Below are 16,269 nucleotides of genomic sequence, written 5' to 3' on the forward strand. Positions count from 1 at the left end.
CCCACATAAAGGAAACCAGACCCACTAGAGTACATGTCGAGAGTCTGCAGCACAACGAGAGACTGATCAGATCAGCTGTCACATGGTGGAGAAACAGTCCTGCGACTGAGGTGAAAGATTGGAGCTTGAAAGAAACCGGGTTACAAAGTAAGGTTACTTATGTTATGAGTATCTTGACATGTTATTTATGTTTTTTATTTTAGTAATAGGAAACTAAAAAGAAATTAATTCATCATTTAAATGATGTATCTGAAAAATGTCCCGATCATCATACTGCGTATTAACTTATGTCCTATCATGTCTTCTCCATCTATCTGGGGTTTAATGTGTTTTTAGGGACAAAAAGATATTTGCTACTTAAAATGTGTCACTTAATATTAGTATAAAAAATGTAATCTGTCACTAAAAACTAAAACTTTACATCCTCATTTCATTTTAATAAAAGCCAATATCTAATATGCACAGCAGACTATAATGTGCTTTATTTTGAGACACCAGGAGTAGTTAAGAAAATAACTTTTTCTTTATTAAAATCCTTTTAAGTTTATTTTTGTCTATTTTTATCAAAAACTCTCAAAGTAAAATCTGTAGTCCTAAATATTTCTTTGTTTTAATAATCCCCCAAAATTAATCCCACGTTGCCACAGAATCTTTCTCCATGTTCGCAGTGACTCCCTCCAGTCCCACCAGTCTCACGACGCCGGCTCTGGTCCAGTTCCAGCTCGGCCTCTTCAGGGAGGTGGTTCGAGTCCCCGCCAGCAACCGGAGCTATCGCCATGCCAAGAGGCTGGCTGCAGACATCATAGAGCACAAGGTAATCCAAGCCTCACACCACGGCCACATCTCCAGAGTTTTATGCAGTTAATCAGGAAGGTGAGGAGCCTGAAAGGGGCATTTCATCAAATGAATTAATAAAAGACGCTATTGGCATTATGGGAATTGTGGGATCAAGTTGTTTTTTGGAACGTGACTCATAGGAGGGAATGAAAGTCAGGAGATTGCAGCCTCTATTGCATCAGTTTGACCATTAAAATCTGTTCCTGTAATCACACATCTTTATGGACGTGTAATATCACATTTTACAAGAGTGATTTATCTTGAAATTGATCTGTTTTAATCACCTTGGAACACCAGATGGGTGGAGTTTAATCTACAGTAGGTGAGCCTTTTTTTTTCTTCTATATGGTAAACTCCTTCTATACGTCAGCTTTAAACAAATCAGACACAGTTTTTAAAAGTCACTGTAACTACCGGTTAACACGGAAACACTGTTCAGCTTGTGGCCAGAATGCGGGCGGGGGGGGAGGGGGGTCAAATCCTACACCTGCAGGTCAAATCTGACTCTGATGATGGAATCGCAACGATCAAGCGGTCCTTGGGAATGACCCTCAACCCGAAGCTGCTCCAGTGAAGATTATCAGCAGCATCAAATACCTTTTGGATTATCAAAAACATGATAAGAGGCCTAATTAGTAAGGAAACATGAGTGATCTTTGACCGACTCCACACAGCACCACTTGGAAAGTATTCAGTTGACGTTTCGAGCCTCTCAGAAGAGTCAGGAAGTGGACTCAGAAAGGTCACGTTCTGCCTGAAGGAGGGCTGTGTAGGTTTCTATGTAGAGTGTGGCTTCTGTGTTGAATGAGTTTGAATGATGCTGTAGTGGTTTTGATCTGGAGTGTATCCTTATACATACTTATACTTGTGCATCTGATTTATCCAGCGTTATCAGAGTGGAATTGAAATCTGCATTAATTTGGGTTAACGGTGCATTGAAACCATAGTTGAGGTTAAATAAAGATGTTCGTGAGTTGCAGGTGTTTGGTCTCTTGTCTCGATGTCAGCTGGTCTGGTCTCTTCATGCTGCCTCACTCACAGAGACTTTGTGGTAACAAAGACAACAGCAAACTTTCCAACCACAGCCTCTCTCTCTCTCTCTCACTCACACACACACACACACACACACACACACACACACACACACACACACACACACACACACACACACACACACACACACACACGTATACAGTCTAACTCGCTCACTCCTCAGACGATACTTTCAACTTTGATCATGTTTTGAGTTTCCAGGTAGCAGGTCAGCACGAGAGAGAGAGAGAGAGAGAGAGAGAGAGAGAGAGAGAGAGAGAGAGAGAGAGAGAGAGAGAGAGAGAGAGAGAGAGAGAGAGAGAGAGAGAGAGAGAGAGAGAGAGAGAGAGAGAGAGAGAGAGAGAGAGAGAGAGAGAGAGAGAGGATCTTGATGGCAGTAGCATGTTATGTATTATTGTATGTATGTGTCTGCTGGGAGAAAACTGTATCTCCACTTCTAAACATCTTAACTTTTTTGCGGTCAGAAAAATAAATTGATATATTGTATAATTTCACAGTTTATGTAGAAAAGATTTGCTGAAATACTCTCCTTGTATTCAGGGGGTCTCAGAATCTTTCAGTTTATGTTGAAACATAACAAACACTTTCTTTGGTAAATGTTTTGATCATAGGATAAGTGGAGTATGAATTGATTTTTTTTTATATAAATGTGCTAAAGATTAGTATATCTTTTATGGTAAATATTGAGATGTTGTTTGATTTACATGATATTTCTCATACTTGTCCACCACTTTATAATGTCCAGGTAGAAATAAAAGTATAGTAAAAACGTAGATGATGGTTTGGCCGTAGTAAAGCTCTTTACGAGACGATAAAATTGAAGACTGAATCTTTTCTCTATGTTCCTCTGAAGAGCTTTGAAGCTCAACTTACCTCTGCTACATCGCTCACATTATCGCTCTTCAGAATAACTTCTCAGCCATGTGGCATATTTTGGAGTGGTTTTGTATCATCTTTGATCTCTTATCCACCGAGCACATGAGACCCCATTTCTTTTTACAGCTCAACAAAGTCATAGTTTTGAGATGGCAAAAAAAAGATTTACAGAATTGTTTCTTCTGGTTTCTTCTCTTCTAAATGTTGTGTACTGAATCTATCTCTTCCTTTCTGACCAGGCAACACTCAGCAGTTACTCATATTGAAACTTTTCTTAATCCCCTGAAGCGTACAAGCACTTGAAATGACAATTTAGAGTTGTGTCATTAACTTTCCCTGAAATAGGATTCCCACATTTGTTTAGTCAGTATTCAAACCGACAACTGCACAATCTTTGTTTTCATTCTCAAGACAGAGTATTCTTCTTTGTCTCCAGACTTGAGATCACACAGTTGTTGGTGGTTTTGAATTAATAATGAAGTATTACATTTATAAAGCAGACATGGAAAGGTTGTTCACATCTTTTGTAAATGTTTTTTTTATGTTTGTTCGAGAGATTTGGTGGAAAAAGTGAACTATGTATCTGCTTCATCCTAGCTGGTGGATCTAATTTGTTCTAGCAGCACTTTAAAATTTAGCTTGTTTCTTGGATGAAGTCTCAGCCTGTGTCTGTGTGTGTGTGTGTGTGTGTGTGTGTGTGTGTGTGCGTGTGTGTGTGTGTTCAGGCTCCAGACTACAACGTGGTCGGTGTCGGGGAGAAGATTCTTCTGTTCAGACATCAGTCGGCCTCGGAGCAGCTGCTGCAGCGTCTGACGGACCAGGACGAGCTGCAGGATGGAGACTTCATCGAGGTCATCATCGCAGGTCAGCCAACGTAAAAAAAACAACGTATAATCTTGCAGTTATTTATTCTCATTCTTCTTGTCTGACTCACAGATGTTTTGTAAGATAAGATACAAAAGAACAGCTGCTAGATAAGGGTGCTAAAAACAGCCATACTTTTGTTACAGCAGCTAACAGCTTTAATTAAGAGTCTTAGTTTGGAAGGGAAACAAATCATAAATACTTGAAAAACACCTCATTTTACAAATCAAAAGCCTTGTGCCTCTTATAACACAGGCTGGAATTTCTTTGCTCCCTCGGTCTGTTATTTTTTTTTACCATTTCACACCGCTCAGATCCACACAGGCCGTCTAGTTATCTGTGAGGTTCAGACTCGGGATGTATTTAAGCCAGCAAGCATTGCAAAGCTCCTAAATCCCACCGTGAACATCAGTCTGGCAAGTTTCCCTCCTTACATAAGAATCCCACTGAGTTCTTGGACACGAAATACAAAAATACTGCAAAAAAAAACTACAGGAAAAGAAACTTGAAAGCTTTCAAATTAGGTCGCCTGAAACCTCAGTGCTACTTACAGGTAGGAAGTGGTAATGTATATTTCACATCTTCCTCTGCCATTTTCCAAAAATGTAATTTAGTTTACTGCAGATTAGAACCTACATGTTTCTAACACAATGTGAATATATATATATATATATATACCAGCTAATAACTGATACTAATACATGTCTGAATTTCCTGAACTCACGGTGAGGTGCCAGATCAGGCTATAAAGTCTATGGTGAGCATTAAGGAAAAACTTATGTAAAAGTGGAGCTGGTTTGCTTCAGGACCACAAACAAACATGCAAAACCAATGAGATTTGTTAACCAAATGCTTCTCCGGAAGTGATGAAGTACAAGCACAAGGCATTGGTGTCAAATACTGTCAAAAAAATACTCAGCATTTAGATTTGAACTCCAGCAACAACACGTGATATTTCCCAGTAGCACTGACTGTACGGCATCTCTTTGTTTTTTTAATATCTGACTCAGGATCAGCCTCGGTGACCGAGATGAGGATCCGTCCACACACACTGGTGGTCCAATCGTACCGGACTCCCACTTTCTGCCACCACTGTGGAGAAATGCTGTGGGGCCTCGTTCGGCAGGGACTCAAATGTGACGGTAAAAAGCCACTCGCTCTCCTTCATCGTTTGCTTCAGTAGTGTCTTTTTCACAGTGTGAGAAAAAAAAAAGTTGTTTTATTTGCCATCATCTAATGTAAAATGTCTCCCCCACCTCTCCCTGTCTTCAGGTTGTGGACTGGACTTTCATAAACGTTGTGCTTTCCAGTTGCCCAATGACTGTAGTCGAGCGCGGCGTCAGGTTAGCACAAGCCTCTCCCTGTTTCCTCCCCGACGACCCCGAACCCACTCACTGTCCAATCAGGCCGGAGGCAGCCTGGAAGAGGTACGATTCTTTTTCAGTCGACTGTTTAATAAAAAGGTGGTTAAAGGAGGTGAAAGGTCATTTTTCTTCTGCACCGAAACACTGGAACCTGTTGTGTTAAAACGTTTACTGATGACTCTCACCATCCGTCCGTCTCCAGATCAGCATGACCAAACCCTCGTCCAGGCCCCCGTCCTGGGCAGAGCCCCCCGTCTGGCTGGGAATCGGCTACGGCGACGTGAGCAAGGCTCAGGTCCCTCACACCTTCCACATCCACAGCTACACCAAACCCACCGTGTGCCAGTACTGCCACCGGCTGCTCAAGGGGCTCTTCAGACAGGGGCTGCAGTGCTCAGGTGAGAGGGACGGAGAACTTTCTACTAGTCGGGTTAGATGGTGTTTAAGTTCCACCAATTCAAACTGATATATTTATCCCATTGATTCAGGTTTCATAGTCAAAATTTTTCACTTTTTGTTCAAGAACTTTTCATCCTGTGAGGAGACTATCTTGGTTGCCATTGGTTACAGTTTTTTAATATAACCGAATTAAAGGGATCCTCATCAAAAGTTGTTTGTTTTTGTAAAAAGAGATTATTTAAAGACACTTTGGAGAACCCAGCACCATCAGCCCCTTAGCTTAACTTACCTTTAAGACTGGGAACAGGGGTAAACGGCTAGCTTGGCTATGTCAAGAGCTTAAAAAAATCCACCTACCAGTAACTCAAATCTCACTTATTAAAAGTTGAAATCAAATTTTGTTAAATCCCAATTAACCGTGAATTTTTAGTCCAACATTTATAATGCAATGTAAACACTTGTTGCATTATCACGCTTTGATGAAATTACATCTAACAACAACATGAAGAAGTGATTTCCCAGGTAAACAAATGAACTGTTGCATCAGCAGCATAAGATCATTTTATATATAATTTGACAACTTCTCATTAGCTTTTTCTGCAGCTTTCAACCGCGTTCCACGGTTTTCCTCAGTGGATGGGGTTTTCATCTTATTTGAGCAACATTTCTGAGCTTGGAAGCTGTTAAAAATCTATAAAAAATGATGTACCTTGAGTTGAATATTCAACATTTACCTTGTTTCAAAACCGTCCTCTTCCAGCATTGAGTCATGTAACAGATTAAAACGTTTTCTTTCACTGAGGATATTTTTAGATGCTGTTTTCCAGGAGCACATTAGCTTTGATGAGCCATTTGTGTATCAGAGGTTCAGAAACATGAGCTGGGCCCAAAGAGACTAATGTGTGTTTGCTGTGTCAGCAGGAAGTTTGTGTATCCCCAGATACTTGTGAAGCAGATATATTGAATCTTGGCTACTCTCCCTTAAATGCCTCGGTGTTTCTCAGAGCTCAGTCTGAAATGAAAACGAAACTTTAAATCATATTTATAGATCAAATGCCGTCACTGTGATTTTGTATTTTTTACATTAATTTCTCCATCTGTTTCAACCTGCCACCTCTTCCCTCTGATTTCCTTCTCAGACTGCCGGTTTAACTGCCACCGGCGCTGTGAGCTGCTGGTCCCCAGAGACTGTCCAGGAGAGAGGAGGGGCCTCAACGGGGAAAGTGAGCCGGCGCTCCCTGGAGGTCTGCTTTCCGTTCTGTACTCCGTCACTCCTGTTAGATCATGTTCTTTGTTCTCATAACCCCTGTGATGACTCAGAGCTGATTCACCCTCCATCTCCAGGAGGTTTGATAGATTCAGGACTAATTTTAGATTCACAAAGAAACATCGTGTTCCTCAGTGAAGAAGATGATGATGTTTGAGTCAGGGTTAGGTTTAACATGGTAAACGTTTACATGTTAAACATTAACATGTTAGCAACCTCTGTGCAGCCTCACAGAGCCGGTAGCATGGCTGTAAACTAACAAAATATGTAATTATATAAAAAACATCACAAAAAATCATTAGATAAAAGATGTGATATTCTATTTCAATCTATAAATAATGATTTTATTTCTTCTTTGATATCAAGTCAGTGAGAAAAATGTGCCTTTCAGCGAATTAAACCTATTGATCAACAGAAAATTAAGCAACAATCATTTTTAAAGTAATTTATTTAGCTTGTTTCAGCTTGTCATATGTGAAATGTATATATATATATATAATCATTACAAAGTGACTTTATTAAGGTTTTTGTTTATTTGTTCGCAAAAATCAAGAAAAATCACAACTTTTTTTTGTCCCTTTTTAAAAAATGAATCAATAAACCGGAAATGTTTTGTCTTGATAATCATTTTTTGCATCCTTGATATCTTTAGCACATGATGTCATTTTCCCAGAATCCACAGCAGCGGGTCACAGCTGCCCACCAGAACCAGATGACGGTGATTCAGAGCTCACCAGCACGACAACACTAGAACTCTCTGACGATGAGATGTCCACAGACGGAGACTGGACGGCTGAGACGAAGGAGGACGAGCAGCTACGGGAACCGATGAGGTCAGAGGGTCGTTAATTTATTCTGATGATGTCATCCTGCATCCTGTTGGCACCAGACGCTGTTCTGATGAATGTGACTCCTGCGCAGACTGAAACACTCATATTTTCTGTTATCCATCACTGAATTCATCATAAACTTTGTAGTCAGTGATCGTACTGTCCCCTAGAGGCTTTTAGAAGAAACTACAGGACACAACTGCTCCATCAGTGCAACAAAAAAATACTTTTTTGTCAGTTTTTAACCCTAAATCAGTCTTTTTTGTTTCATGTTCTATTGTCTTTTGTCTTCTTTCCCTCCTTCAGTCCGTGTTTCAGCAGCAACATCCCTCTGATGAGGCTCATCCAGTCGGTGCATCACTCAAAGAAGAGAGCAGGTGGAGTCCTGAGAGAGGGATGGCTGCTGCATCACACCAACACTGACACACTGGTGAGACACACACACACACACACACACGCACACACAGATTCAGTGTGTTTATGGGTATAAGAAATGTAACACTTGTTGCAGTGTTCTGTGTGATTGTGACCTGCCAAAAAAGAAAATACTGCAGATGAACATTAAATAAAAATACTTACACATATATCTTCTCATACTTCTTTGCATTTTCTGTCCTTTTTGGCACATTTGGGAAGTAAAATACATGTTTAGTCAAATGTGTTCCAATTCCAAGATTGGTGCCCAGAAGATAAGCTGAGAAACATTTAAAATAAACCAGAGTAAAAGATAATAATTTGCATAAGTGGACCTGACTGACGAGACAGCGGGTCTGAGAGTCCGTCCTAATGGTTCTTTTGGGATTTAACTGGTTCATTAACTTCATAAAAATATGAACATGAATTATTCCTGTCGTCTGTTGTCCCAGAGGAAACGTCATTACTGGATCCTGGACTGGAAGAGCATCACTCTGTACCAGAACGAGAGCAGCACCAAGTACTACAAGGTAGAACTGACCAGCAAACAGTTGTTATTCAATCTGATTTAACTTTATTGACACCAGGAGCTCGTCAGGATTTGGTTTGTGAAGAGTGTGAAGAGTGAAGAGTTATTACGTCAAGATCCATATCAGCTGATTCTAATGCATTTTCATAAAAGTTTGTATAAATGCAAACAGGTCAATCTTTTCATACGTTCTTATGATTTATATATATATTCTTAAAAGCCATTGTTCTTTTGTTTTCAGTGATCGTACAGAGTTTTGAAAATGCGTCATTTTATCAGTTTTGTTTTCAAGGTTAGGAATATCCTTGAATACATAATCTGGTGTTTCTCGTGTAAATAAAACAAAAACGTTTAATATTTGAAACAAACTTTGTGTTGTATTATATCAAATCTTGATCAAAACATACAAAGTTAATATGAACAGATGGCAAATTAAACAAAGTGACAATATTCAGTGATTGCTGTGGCTACAAAGGAATTCTGAAAACTTTTTTCATACTTGAATTTAAAGTAACAATTTAGATGTGATGATGAAGCTTTGAGAGTTTGGAAATGTTTGATTTAGGCACCTTGAAAGGTCTTTAAAAAGTATAAAATTCACTCCAAACACAGGGTTCCTTCAGGGTTTGTTACGAGTGAAATACAAGCAGTTATTTTAAGTAACATTTCTAGAAAAAAAGATTTCAAAAGACTAACTCCACATCAGCAAAACATTTATATAAATATGATATAAGGTAGAGTTTATATTGCTTTTAAACACATAAATATTTTATACAGTCTGATGATGTAATGATACAAGTCTGATAATAAAGAATGACAAAACATGTTTGTGTTTTATTCTGAACATAACTGATAAATCTCTCTCTCTCTTTACAGGAGATCACTCTGTCCGAGGTGCTGCAGGTCCGAGGCCCCGCCCAGCTCACCGTCCCCTTGTTGCCGGGCAACAGCGCCCACACCTTGGAGGTGGAGACATCCTCGCTGGTGTACTGCGTGGCGGCCGGAGGGAGCGGTGCGGCCTGGGAGAGCGCCATCCGTCAGGCTCTGATGCCCGTGCAGAGCAGCGGGGGATGCGGCGAGGAGAGCCGGGGTGAGTCAAAGACAACCCTCTGGATTATTTATTTTAGTTATATAAATAAGTTTTACACAATACTAAAGGTGGGCGTTGAAACATGATGCATTTAGATGAACAGTATCAGGGTTATGTAACAAATATGCTTATCAATATGATTCTAATGAGTCAGACAACCTCCACACAAGCATGAGTCAGAGAATATGTTATGTCTAATAGATAATAAATGTTTATTAAAATGATTCTGTTTCTGTGTGAATGAATCTCTGATTGCAGATAAAGATTCATGCAGTGACGGCGTGGTAAGGATCAACTCTATACTTATTTAATTTAGAATAAAAAACGGTGAACTTCTTCTTCATACCTCACTGTGTTGTTCAGTGTTGAAGTGTGTGTGTGTGTGTGTGTGTGTGTGTGTGTGTGTGTGTGTGTGTGTGTGTGTGTGTGTGTGTGTGTGTGTGTGTGTTTCAGGACATCAGCTCGGTGTATCAGATCTACACAGACGAGGTGCTCGGCTCGGGACAGTTTGGAGTCGTGTACAAAGGTGACCACAGTGTTCAAATTATTACAAAGTCGTGTTCAGATGGTCAGCAAAGAGACAGCTAAGAATGATTTTATATTCCTGGAAGGTTTGCAGACGAGGAAAAGATGACAATGTCAACGATGTACTTTATTTTTCCCTAATGTACTAATGAGTTCTCTAATAGTTTCCTGGAAAAACACACCATGTGATCTTGTACTAATTAAAGGGAAAACTGTGAAAAACTTGTGAGCTGATTTCTAGAAGAATTACCTTGACTCATTTTAAATGTCAACAATAATTCATTGATTTATCATCATCATTCTTCACATATACCTTAATTCATTCATAATTGTTTGCTTCCCCCTGGACACATTTGACATTTTTGGACTTGTGGGTTCTGAGTAGGGGAAACTATAGAGGGCTATTCATTTTAATTATTAAGAAGTGTGCTAATAAACAGTCACTAATAACACCAATTACCGGGGTTTTTTTTAAGAAACGTTCCATGAAATGAATATAAAATGATGGACTTGTAATTTAAAGCAAAAATATCTGTAAAGTTTTTGAATTTCTGACTAAAACTGAATGAATGCAAAATGAATAAACAAAAACAGTAATATGAATGAGTGATTTACTCCTCATTCCTCAGGTACTCACAGGAAGTCGGGTCGGCCGGTCGCCATCAAAGTCATCGACAAGACGCGTTTCCCCAACAAACTGGAGAGACAGCTGAGGAACGAAGTCGCCATCCTACAGGTTCTTATGCACGTTTTATCTCTGTATTTATTTTAAGATTATTGTCCGTAACATCTAATATATATATGTGTGTGTGTGTGTTTGTGTTGCCCAGAATCTGTCCCACCTCGGTGTGGTTCTGTTGGAGGGGATGTTTGAGTCGGTGGAGTACGTCTTCGTCGTCATGGAGAAGCTCCACGGAGACATGCTGGAGGTGATCCTGTCCAGTGAGCGAGGCCGACTCCCTGAACGCAACACCCGCTTCCTGGTCGCTCAGGTGAGATCACGTTCCCATCATTAAAGCTCTGGAGGTCTTTTTAAATCATGCTCATTTAATGTTATGTTTTATGACAGCGGTTCCAAACAGAAAATATCCTGAATTTATGTTCTATCTAAGTTTCAAAGACAGGAAAAATCAAATCTCCCTGTTACAGAAGTAATTACTAAACTCATGGCATTGTCCTATTATATCAAAGACCTCTTATCTTAACTTAACTAAAATACTATCAATAACTGTAAGTTTATTCATTAATGCCTGTATTTTAGATTTGAATGAACCAAAAGGTTACTTGAGATGGACAGTAATAATATCAACAACTCTCACTTGTCACTAGCTTATCATGGACGGAGGAGAAGAGAAACCCCACTTTTTAAAATAAATGATTGTCTTTACAGTAGTATCTACCCATTAATAAATGGTTCAGGTTATTTAAAGCGTCATCAAACAATTTATGTAGCATTTCAATCGTTATATTTTAGTGTTCATGTTGTACCCAATGTCCATCATCATTAGTTCTGCTGACATTTTTATGGCAGTTATTTTGAATTTAGGACAGACTATACCATCCTGATTCTGTCAGACATAAAATGTTATAGACATTGGGATTTTCTTTGTGTGAAATACTGAAGATTTGGGGATTTTACAGACTCTAAAAACTACTCAAATTAAACAATCGGAGAAGTGACATTACTCTTTACTCAAACCTTATCACAGCTTATAGATATATGCAACTTCGGACAACTTCACAAGCCCATAAGGTTGGGAAACGGATGTCAATGGAACGCATTTTAATGTGAACCTATTAGTAATGCTTATCCATCTATCACTGGGTAGTTTTTACCAGTAACAGTGGAATTATATCCAGATTATGAACTGGTTTGTCTCATTTGAAGCTGTTTTTTTCAGTTAGATTTGTATGTTTTCTAGTTGTCAGTTGATAAACAAACCACTCAGCATCCATTGAACTAGAAACATTTTTGCTTGACTTCCTGCATAATTAAAGCTTTAAAATATTCTACTATAGCTAGTCTTTCTCATGTGTTTCTCCTCTGTGTATGTGCGTGTGTGTTGCAGATCCTGGAGGCTCTGCGGTATCTGCACTTCAAACACATCGCTCACTGTGACCTCAAACCTGAGAACGTGCTGCTGGCCTCTGCGGACCCTTTTCCTCAGGTGGGAATATCTCATTGTTTTACACAACGTGTTTAAGGACCAGTTGTCTAAACAGCTTGTTAAATCCACTCTGTGTTGCAGGTGAAGCTGTGCGACTTCGGCTTCGCCCGCATCATCGGAGAGAAGTCCTTCCGGCGCTCGGTGGTGGGCACGCCGGCCTACCTGGCGCCCGAGGTGATCAGCAACAGCGGCTACAACCGCTCCCTGGACATGTGGTCCGTGGGCGTCATCATGTACGTGAGCCTGAGCGGCACGTTCCCCTACAACGAGGACGAGGACATCAGACAGCAGATCACCAACGCCGCCTTCATGTACCCACGACAACCGTGGGCCTCCATCTCTCTGGAGGGTATGGAAGTTTATTTTTCTTCTTGTTAACACTTCCTGTCGGTGCTTTTCAATATGATATGAGGTGCTTATAAAGACACGGATATGAGATGCTTTTGTTGATAATAAGTCTATTCACATCATTCTTTTCCCAAGGTTTTCTTTTTCTTTATCTTCTAGCTTTGACTTTCTGACCACAGAGCTTATGAACACAATTTAAATGTCGGTGTCCTTGAATGCATCATCAGGGAGAGTTTAAGATGCTGGTAACTGTATTACCATGTAACAGAAAGGCAAATTGAACTAAAGTAAATACTAAATTGACTTGGGGTTAGTAGAGGACTTCATTTAAAGTTTCATTCATGAATCACTGTTGAACATATACAGATGATTCTCCATTTTTATTTTTTTATTTATGGAAATAAAATAGCAGTGTCTGCTATTCTTGTTTATATTTTTTGACCCCCTTAACACTAATTTTGCTTTAATCTTCCCTTTTTAAGATTAAATAATCATGTTGTTTCACACACGTGTATGTTCTCCTGTTGTCCACTGGGTGACTCCAGTGGACACATTAAGACAATTAGAGTAAATCCTCTCCGTCTCTTTCCGCCTCCAGCTGTGAGTCTCATCAATAACCTGCTGCAGGTGTCGGTCAGACGGAGGTTCAGCGTGGGAAAAACACTGGGACACCCGTGGCTGCAGGTGAGATTTACTACACGAGTTTATAGTCTGATATGAGCAGGATTATAAAATAGTCCGTCAGCTCATTTTGGCATCCCAGTTTTACCATCCTAATTTATAACCGTAATATTGAGTTCTGTAGTTTGTATAACTCATTAGAGACAGCGGGCAGTAACATGTTCATGAAATCCTCTCAATGATAAATGTGGAGGTAGAATAAACTGTAATGCTGCTTAGATTTCATGTCATTTTCACTTCCCATTACATTTTTTTCAATATCATTTTCTGTAATCCTGTTGCATGTGTTTACTAAAACATGACAAAGAACATACATGCAATTTTCCTCATGTGTTTATATCAAATATAACAATTTGTTTGTAGATGTTTATGTGACAATATGATAAGGTGGCATTAAGTCAAAACTAATAAAAACTGTCTCACACATTAAGAAAAAAATGAATAATCGGGGAACCAACTATAATTTTTTTTTTCCTCATCTTGCCTCCTGCAGGACTTCCAGCTGTGGTGTGACCTCAGGGGGTTCGAGCATAAGGTGGGCTTGAGGTATCTGACGCACTGCGGTGACGAGGAGCGCTGGATACGCTACGCCCAGGAGAGAGGCCTGGACTACCCGCCCAACCTCTGCTGGGACCCCGACAAATACCCCGACATGTGACCCCAACACGGAGGGTTAAAGGTCGGACAGTTTTATTTATCGTTACTCGTGTGTTGCTGTTATTCCTACTTGTATACTATAGAAAAAAACAACACAACTTCTGTTTAGTAATATACTTTTCCTTTTTTATTCCAAGTTGAGGTTTTTTTTTTTTAAATGAAACTGTGAAAGTGATTAGTTTTTTTGGCATCTGTGATGATGGACAGAATGAGAAAATGGAGCACATGACATTAAAATATCATCATCATCATCATACACACAGAGGAGTCAACTCGCACTGATCATCATGGCCGACCTGACAACGGGACCAAAACCCTATTTGCTTCGTCACTGACATAGGCCTGCTATGGTCCCACATACAGTATTGATTCTTCTTATTTATTTTGTCCATAACTTTCCTGATGCCCTTGTTGTCTCTCGCTGCTCGACACCTCTCTCCGTCTGCCTCCATCTTTGTGTGTTTAAGATGTGACGTTAACTCAGACTAACTCTAGAGAGAGGTGTGTGGGATCGGTCTGTCTGTCTGTCTTCGTTCTTAAGTCCCCAATTCAGCCACGGCCCCTCTCTTTGTCTATTTACCCACAGTGCTTTGCTCCGAGTTGCTCTCTCTCTCTCTCTCTCTCTCTGCATTTTAATGTTTAGGTGCTCCCATTCACCCTCCGTTTGTTCCTGAGCTTAACGCTTTAGGATCTTCAGGCTTCACAGTGCTGTAGTAGTTATTTTAACACAGTGGGTATGTTTTCTTAGCACCTGACCTGCTCTCTCTGCTCTGCTGACTTAAATGTGAACAGGCTCCTAGGATTATGGTTTGTGTGTGATTTAAGGAAGAGTCAGAGACTCACATAGACGTCGTTTCTAAGCTTCAACATGGCATGCATCTGCACAATTACACAACCAACCAAACCAACTGACCAACCAGCTTTTTTTTTTTTTATCATGTCTTCTTCTTTAATTACCCTTCTACAAAAAAATATGTCATCTGAGAGAGAGAGGGGGGGAGCAGGAGGCTTTGCTCAAAGTAACTTCTTTTCTCTAACTGGCTCTCTCCCTCATTACCTCCTTCTGTTTGCCGTCTCCTAAAGGCAGGTATGGTATATGTATGCTGCTTACATAATTCAGTGCAAAACCCGGCACGTTCCTGGTTTTTAAAGGCATTCTAACAGACATGAGGGACGAGCTGGCCGGTCCACACAGCTTCTAACATTTGAGCAAAGCCTTCTACTCTCATCCTCTCTGGACAGTGTTTTTGGGGGGGTTACAGGTGAGGGGGGGGAGGTGAAAGGGGGAGAAAGTTGAGATTTGAAAGAGGAAAAAATTATAGTATAGAAGGACAGTGGAAGGGGTTTAGTCGCTCTCTCCATAAAGGAGAAACAGTAGGAGCTGGGAAGAAGGGATAGGAGGAGGAGGAGGGGAAGAGAAGCAGCTTTTTGTTTATAAGTCGCTCTCCCCGTAGAGGGCGCTGGAGAAGGAGATGTAGTCCAGGGCCCCGGTGGACCCGTCGACTCCGATGTACCGGGTCATGCGGCTGATGCAGTACTCGGCCTGATCGGGAGGCAGCTCTCTGCGCAGCTCGTCCACTGTGATGTAATTCTGGAGGGGGAGAGAGGCGGAGTCAGGATTTATACTGTCCCATAGCACAAAGAGCCGTTGACTTAATCCAATAGTGAGGTTGTATGGAAGCTAACAGGACGCCGTATCGGTCTGCTCACCTTGTCTGAAGCCAGAATCTTGAAGGAGGCCATGACCTGTTCTGCAGTGTCGGTCTCGGCGGTCTCGCGGGTCATGAAGTCGATGAAGGCTTGGAAGGTCACAACGCCCGTGTTGTTGGGGTCCACCAGGGTCATGATGCGAGCAAACTCCACCTCACCCTGTTAGAGAGATTAGCTCAGTTAGTACATTCGTTACATCGCTTGAATTATCATTGTGTACTGGGACGTTCTTAAACAAAATGAATCTACTCACTCAAGTCAAGTTTTTATCATTTATCCTAAAAAATGTGCTTGTTGTACTCACCAGATCGTAACCCATGGAGATGAGGCAGGCACGGAAGTCGTCTGGATCCATCATGCCGTTTCTCTTCTGCAGGGAAAAACACAATTGTGTTATAAAATGACTAAATTCCCAGAATCATAGTTACAATGCCCATGTTTTTATTTTCTTAATTGTGCTTGAATATTAAGCATTAATTGGAGTATTTAATTTTAAGTTAAAAAAAACAAAACAGATGTGTCAGATTGATTTTCAATGTTTAAAAATAAAAATATAAGTTCCATCTTTAAGTGAATGCTTCTGTATGTCATTAAGCCTAATTTACACCAAGATCCAGTTAGAAAGACAGATCCTCTTTTAAAAGGGTCAGTGAACGC

The 16,269-nt window shown here is 40.3% G+C and overlaps 2 protein-coding genes across 3 annotated transcripts in view; one reads left to right on the top strand and one right to left on the bottom strand.

Annotated features, from left to right (window-relative positions):
• The first annotated feature begins 1 nt into the window (after position 1).
• On the top strand, positions 2-16,234 carry prkd4 (protein kinase D4). 2 transcript variants are annotated; one of them, XM_054600876.1, is made up of 20 exons: positions 2-147; positions 648-814; positions 3,492-3,630; positions 4,641-4,772; positions 4,903-5,057; positions 5,197-5,392; positions 6,533-6,637; positions 7,334-7,493; positions 7,797-7,920; positions 8,357-8,434; positions 9,310-9,523; positions 9,782-9,807; positions 9,977-10,049; positions 10,678-10,784; positions 10,879-11,040; positions 12,118-12,216; positions 12,298-12,565; positions 13,163-13,248; positions 13,739-13,924; positions 15,920-16,234. In XM_054600876.1, the coding sequence occupies exons 2-19, from the start codon at positions 659-661 to the stop codon at positions 13,901-13,903; spliced, it is 2,445 nt and encodes an 814-aa protein (XP_054456851.1). In that variant the 5' UTR covers positions 2-147; positions 648-658; the 3' UTR covers positions 13,904-13,924; positions 15,920-16,234. The 2 variants fall into 2 exon arrangements, with proteins under 2 accessions (XP_054456851.1, XP_054456852.1); XM_054600877.1 differs by having other exon boundaries at positions 669-814.
• Positions 14,073-16,269, bottom strand: part of actn3b (actinin alpha 3b) — a 32,737-nt gene continuing 30,540 nt past the window's right edge. Inside the window, exons 19-21 of the mRNA XM_054600878.1 lie at positions 15,917-15,982; positions 15,613-15,771; positions 14,073-15,493 (exon numbers count right to left, since the gene is read on the bottom strand). Coding sequence (XP_054456853.1) covers positions 15,335-15,493; positions 15,613-15,771; positions 15,917-15,982 — 384 coding nt within the window. The 3' untranslated portion in view covers positions 14,073-15,334. The remainder of the gene's footprint in view (positions 15,494-15,612; positions 15,772-15,916; positions 15,983-16,269) is intronic.

Source organism: Anoplopoma fimbria, chromosome 7 (genome assembly GCF_027596085.1).
Source record: "Anoplopoma fimbria isolate UVic2021 breed Golden Eagle Sablefish chromosome 7, Afim_UVic_2022, whole genome shotgun sequence".
Classification (NCBI taxonomy): Eukaryota; Metazoa; Chordata; class Actinopteri; order Perciformes; family Anoplopomatidae; genus Anoplopoma; species Anoplopoma fimbria.

Coding starts and splice junctions, on each gene's coding strand:
- prkd4 (XM_054600876.1), top strand. CDS start 659: ATGTTCGCAGTGACTCCCTCCAGTCCCACCAGTCTCACGACGCCGGCT. Junction 815..3,491: donor CAGACATCATAGAGCACAAG/GTAATCCAAGCC, acceptor GTGTGTGTTCAG/GCTCCAGACTACAACGTGGT. Junction 12,217..12,297: donor CTGCGGACCCTTTTCCTCAG/GTGGGAATATCT, acceptor TCTGTGTTGCAG/GTGAAGCTGTGCGACTTCGG.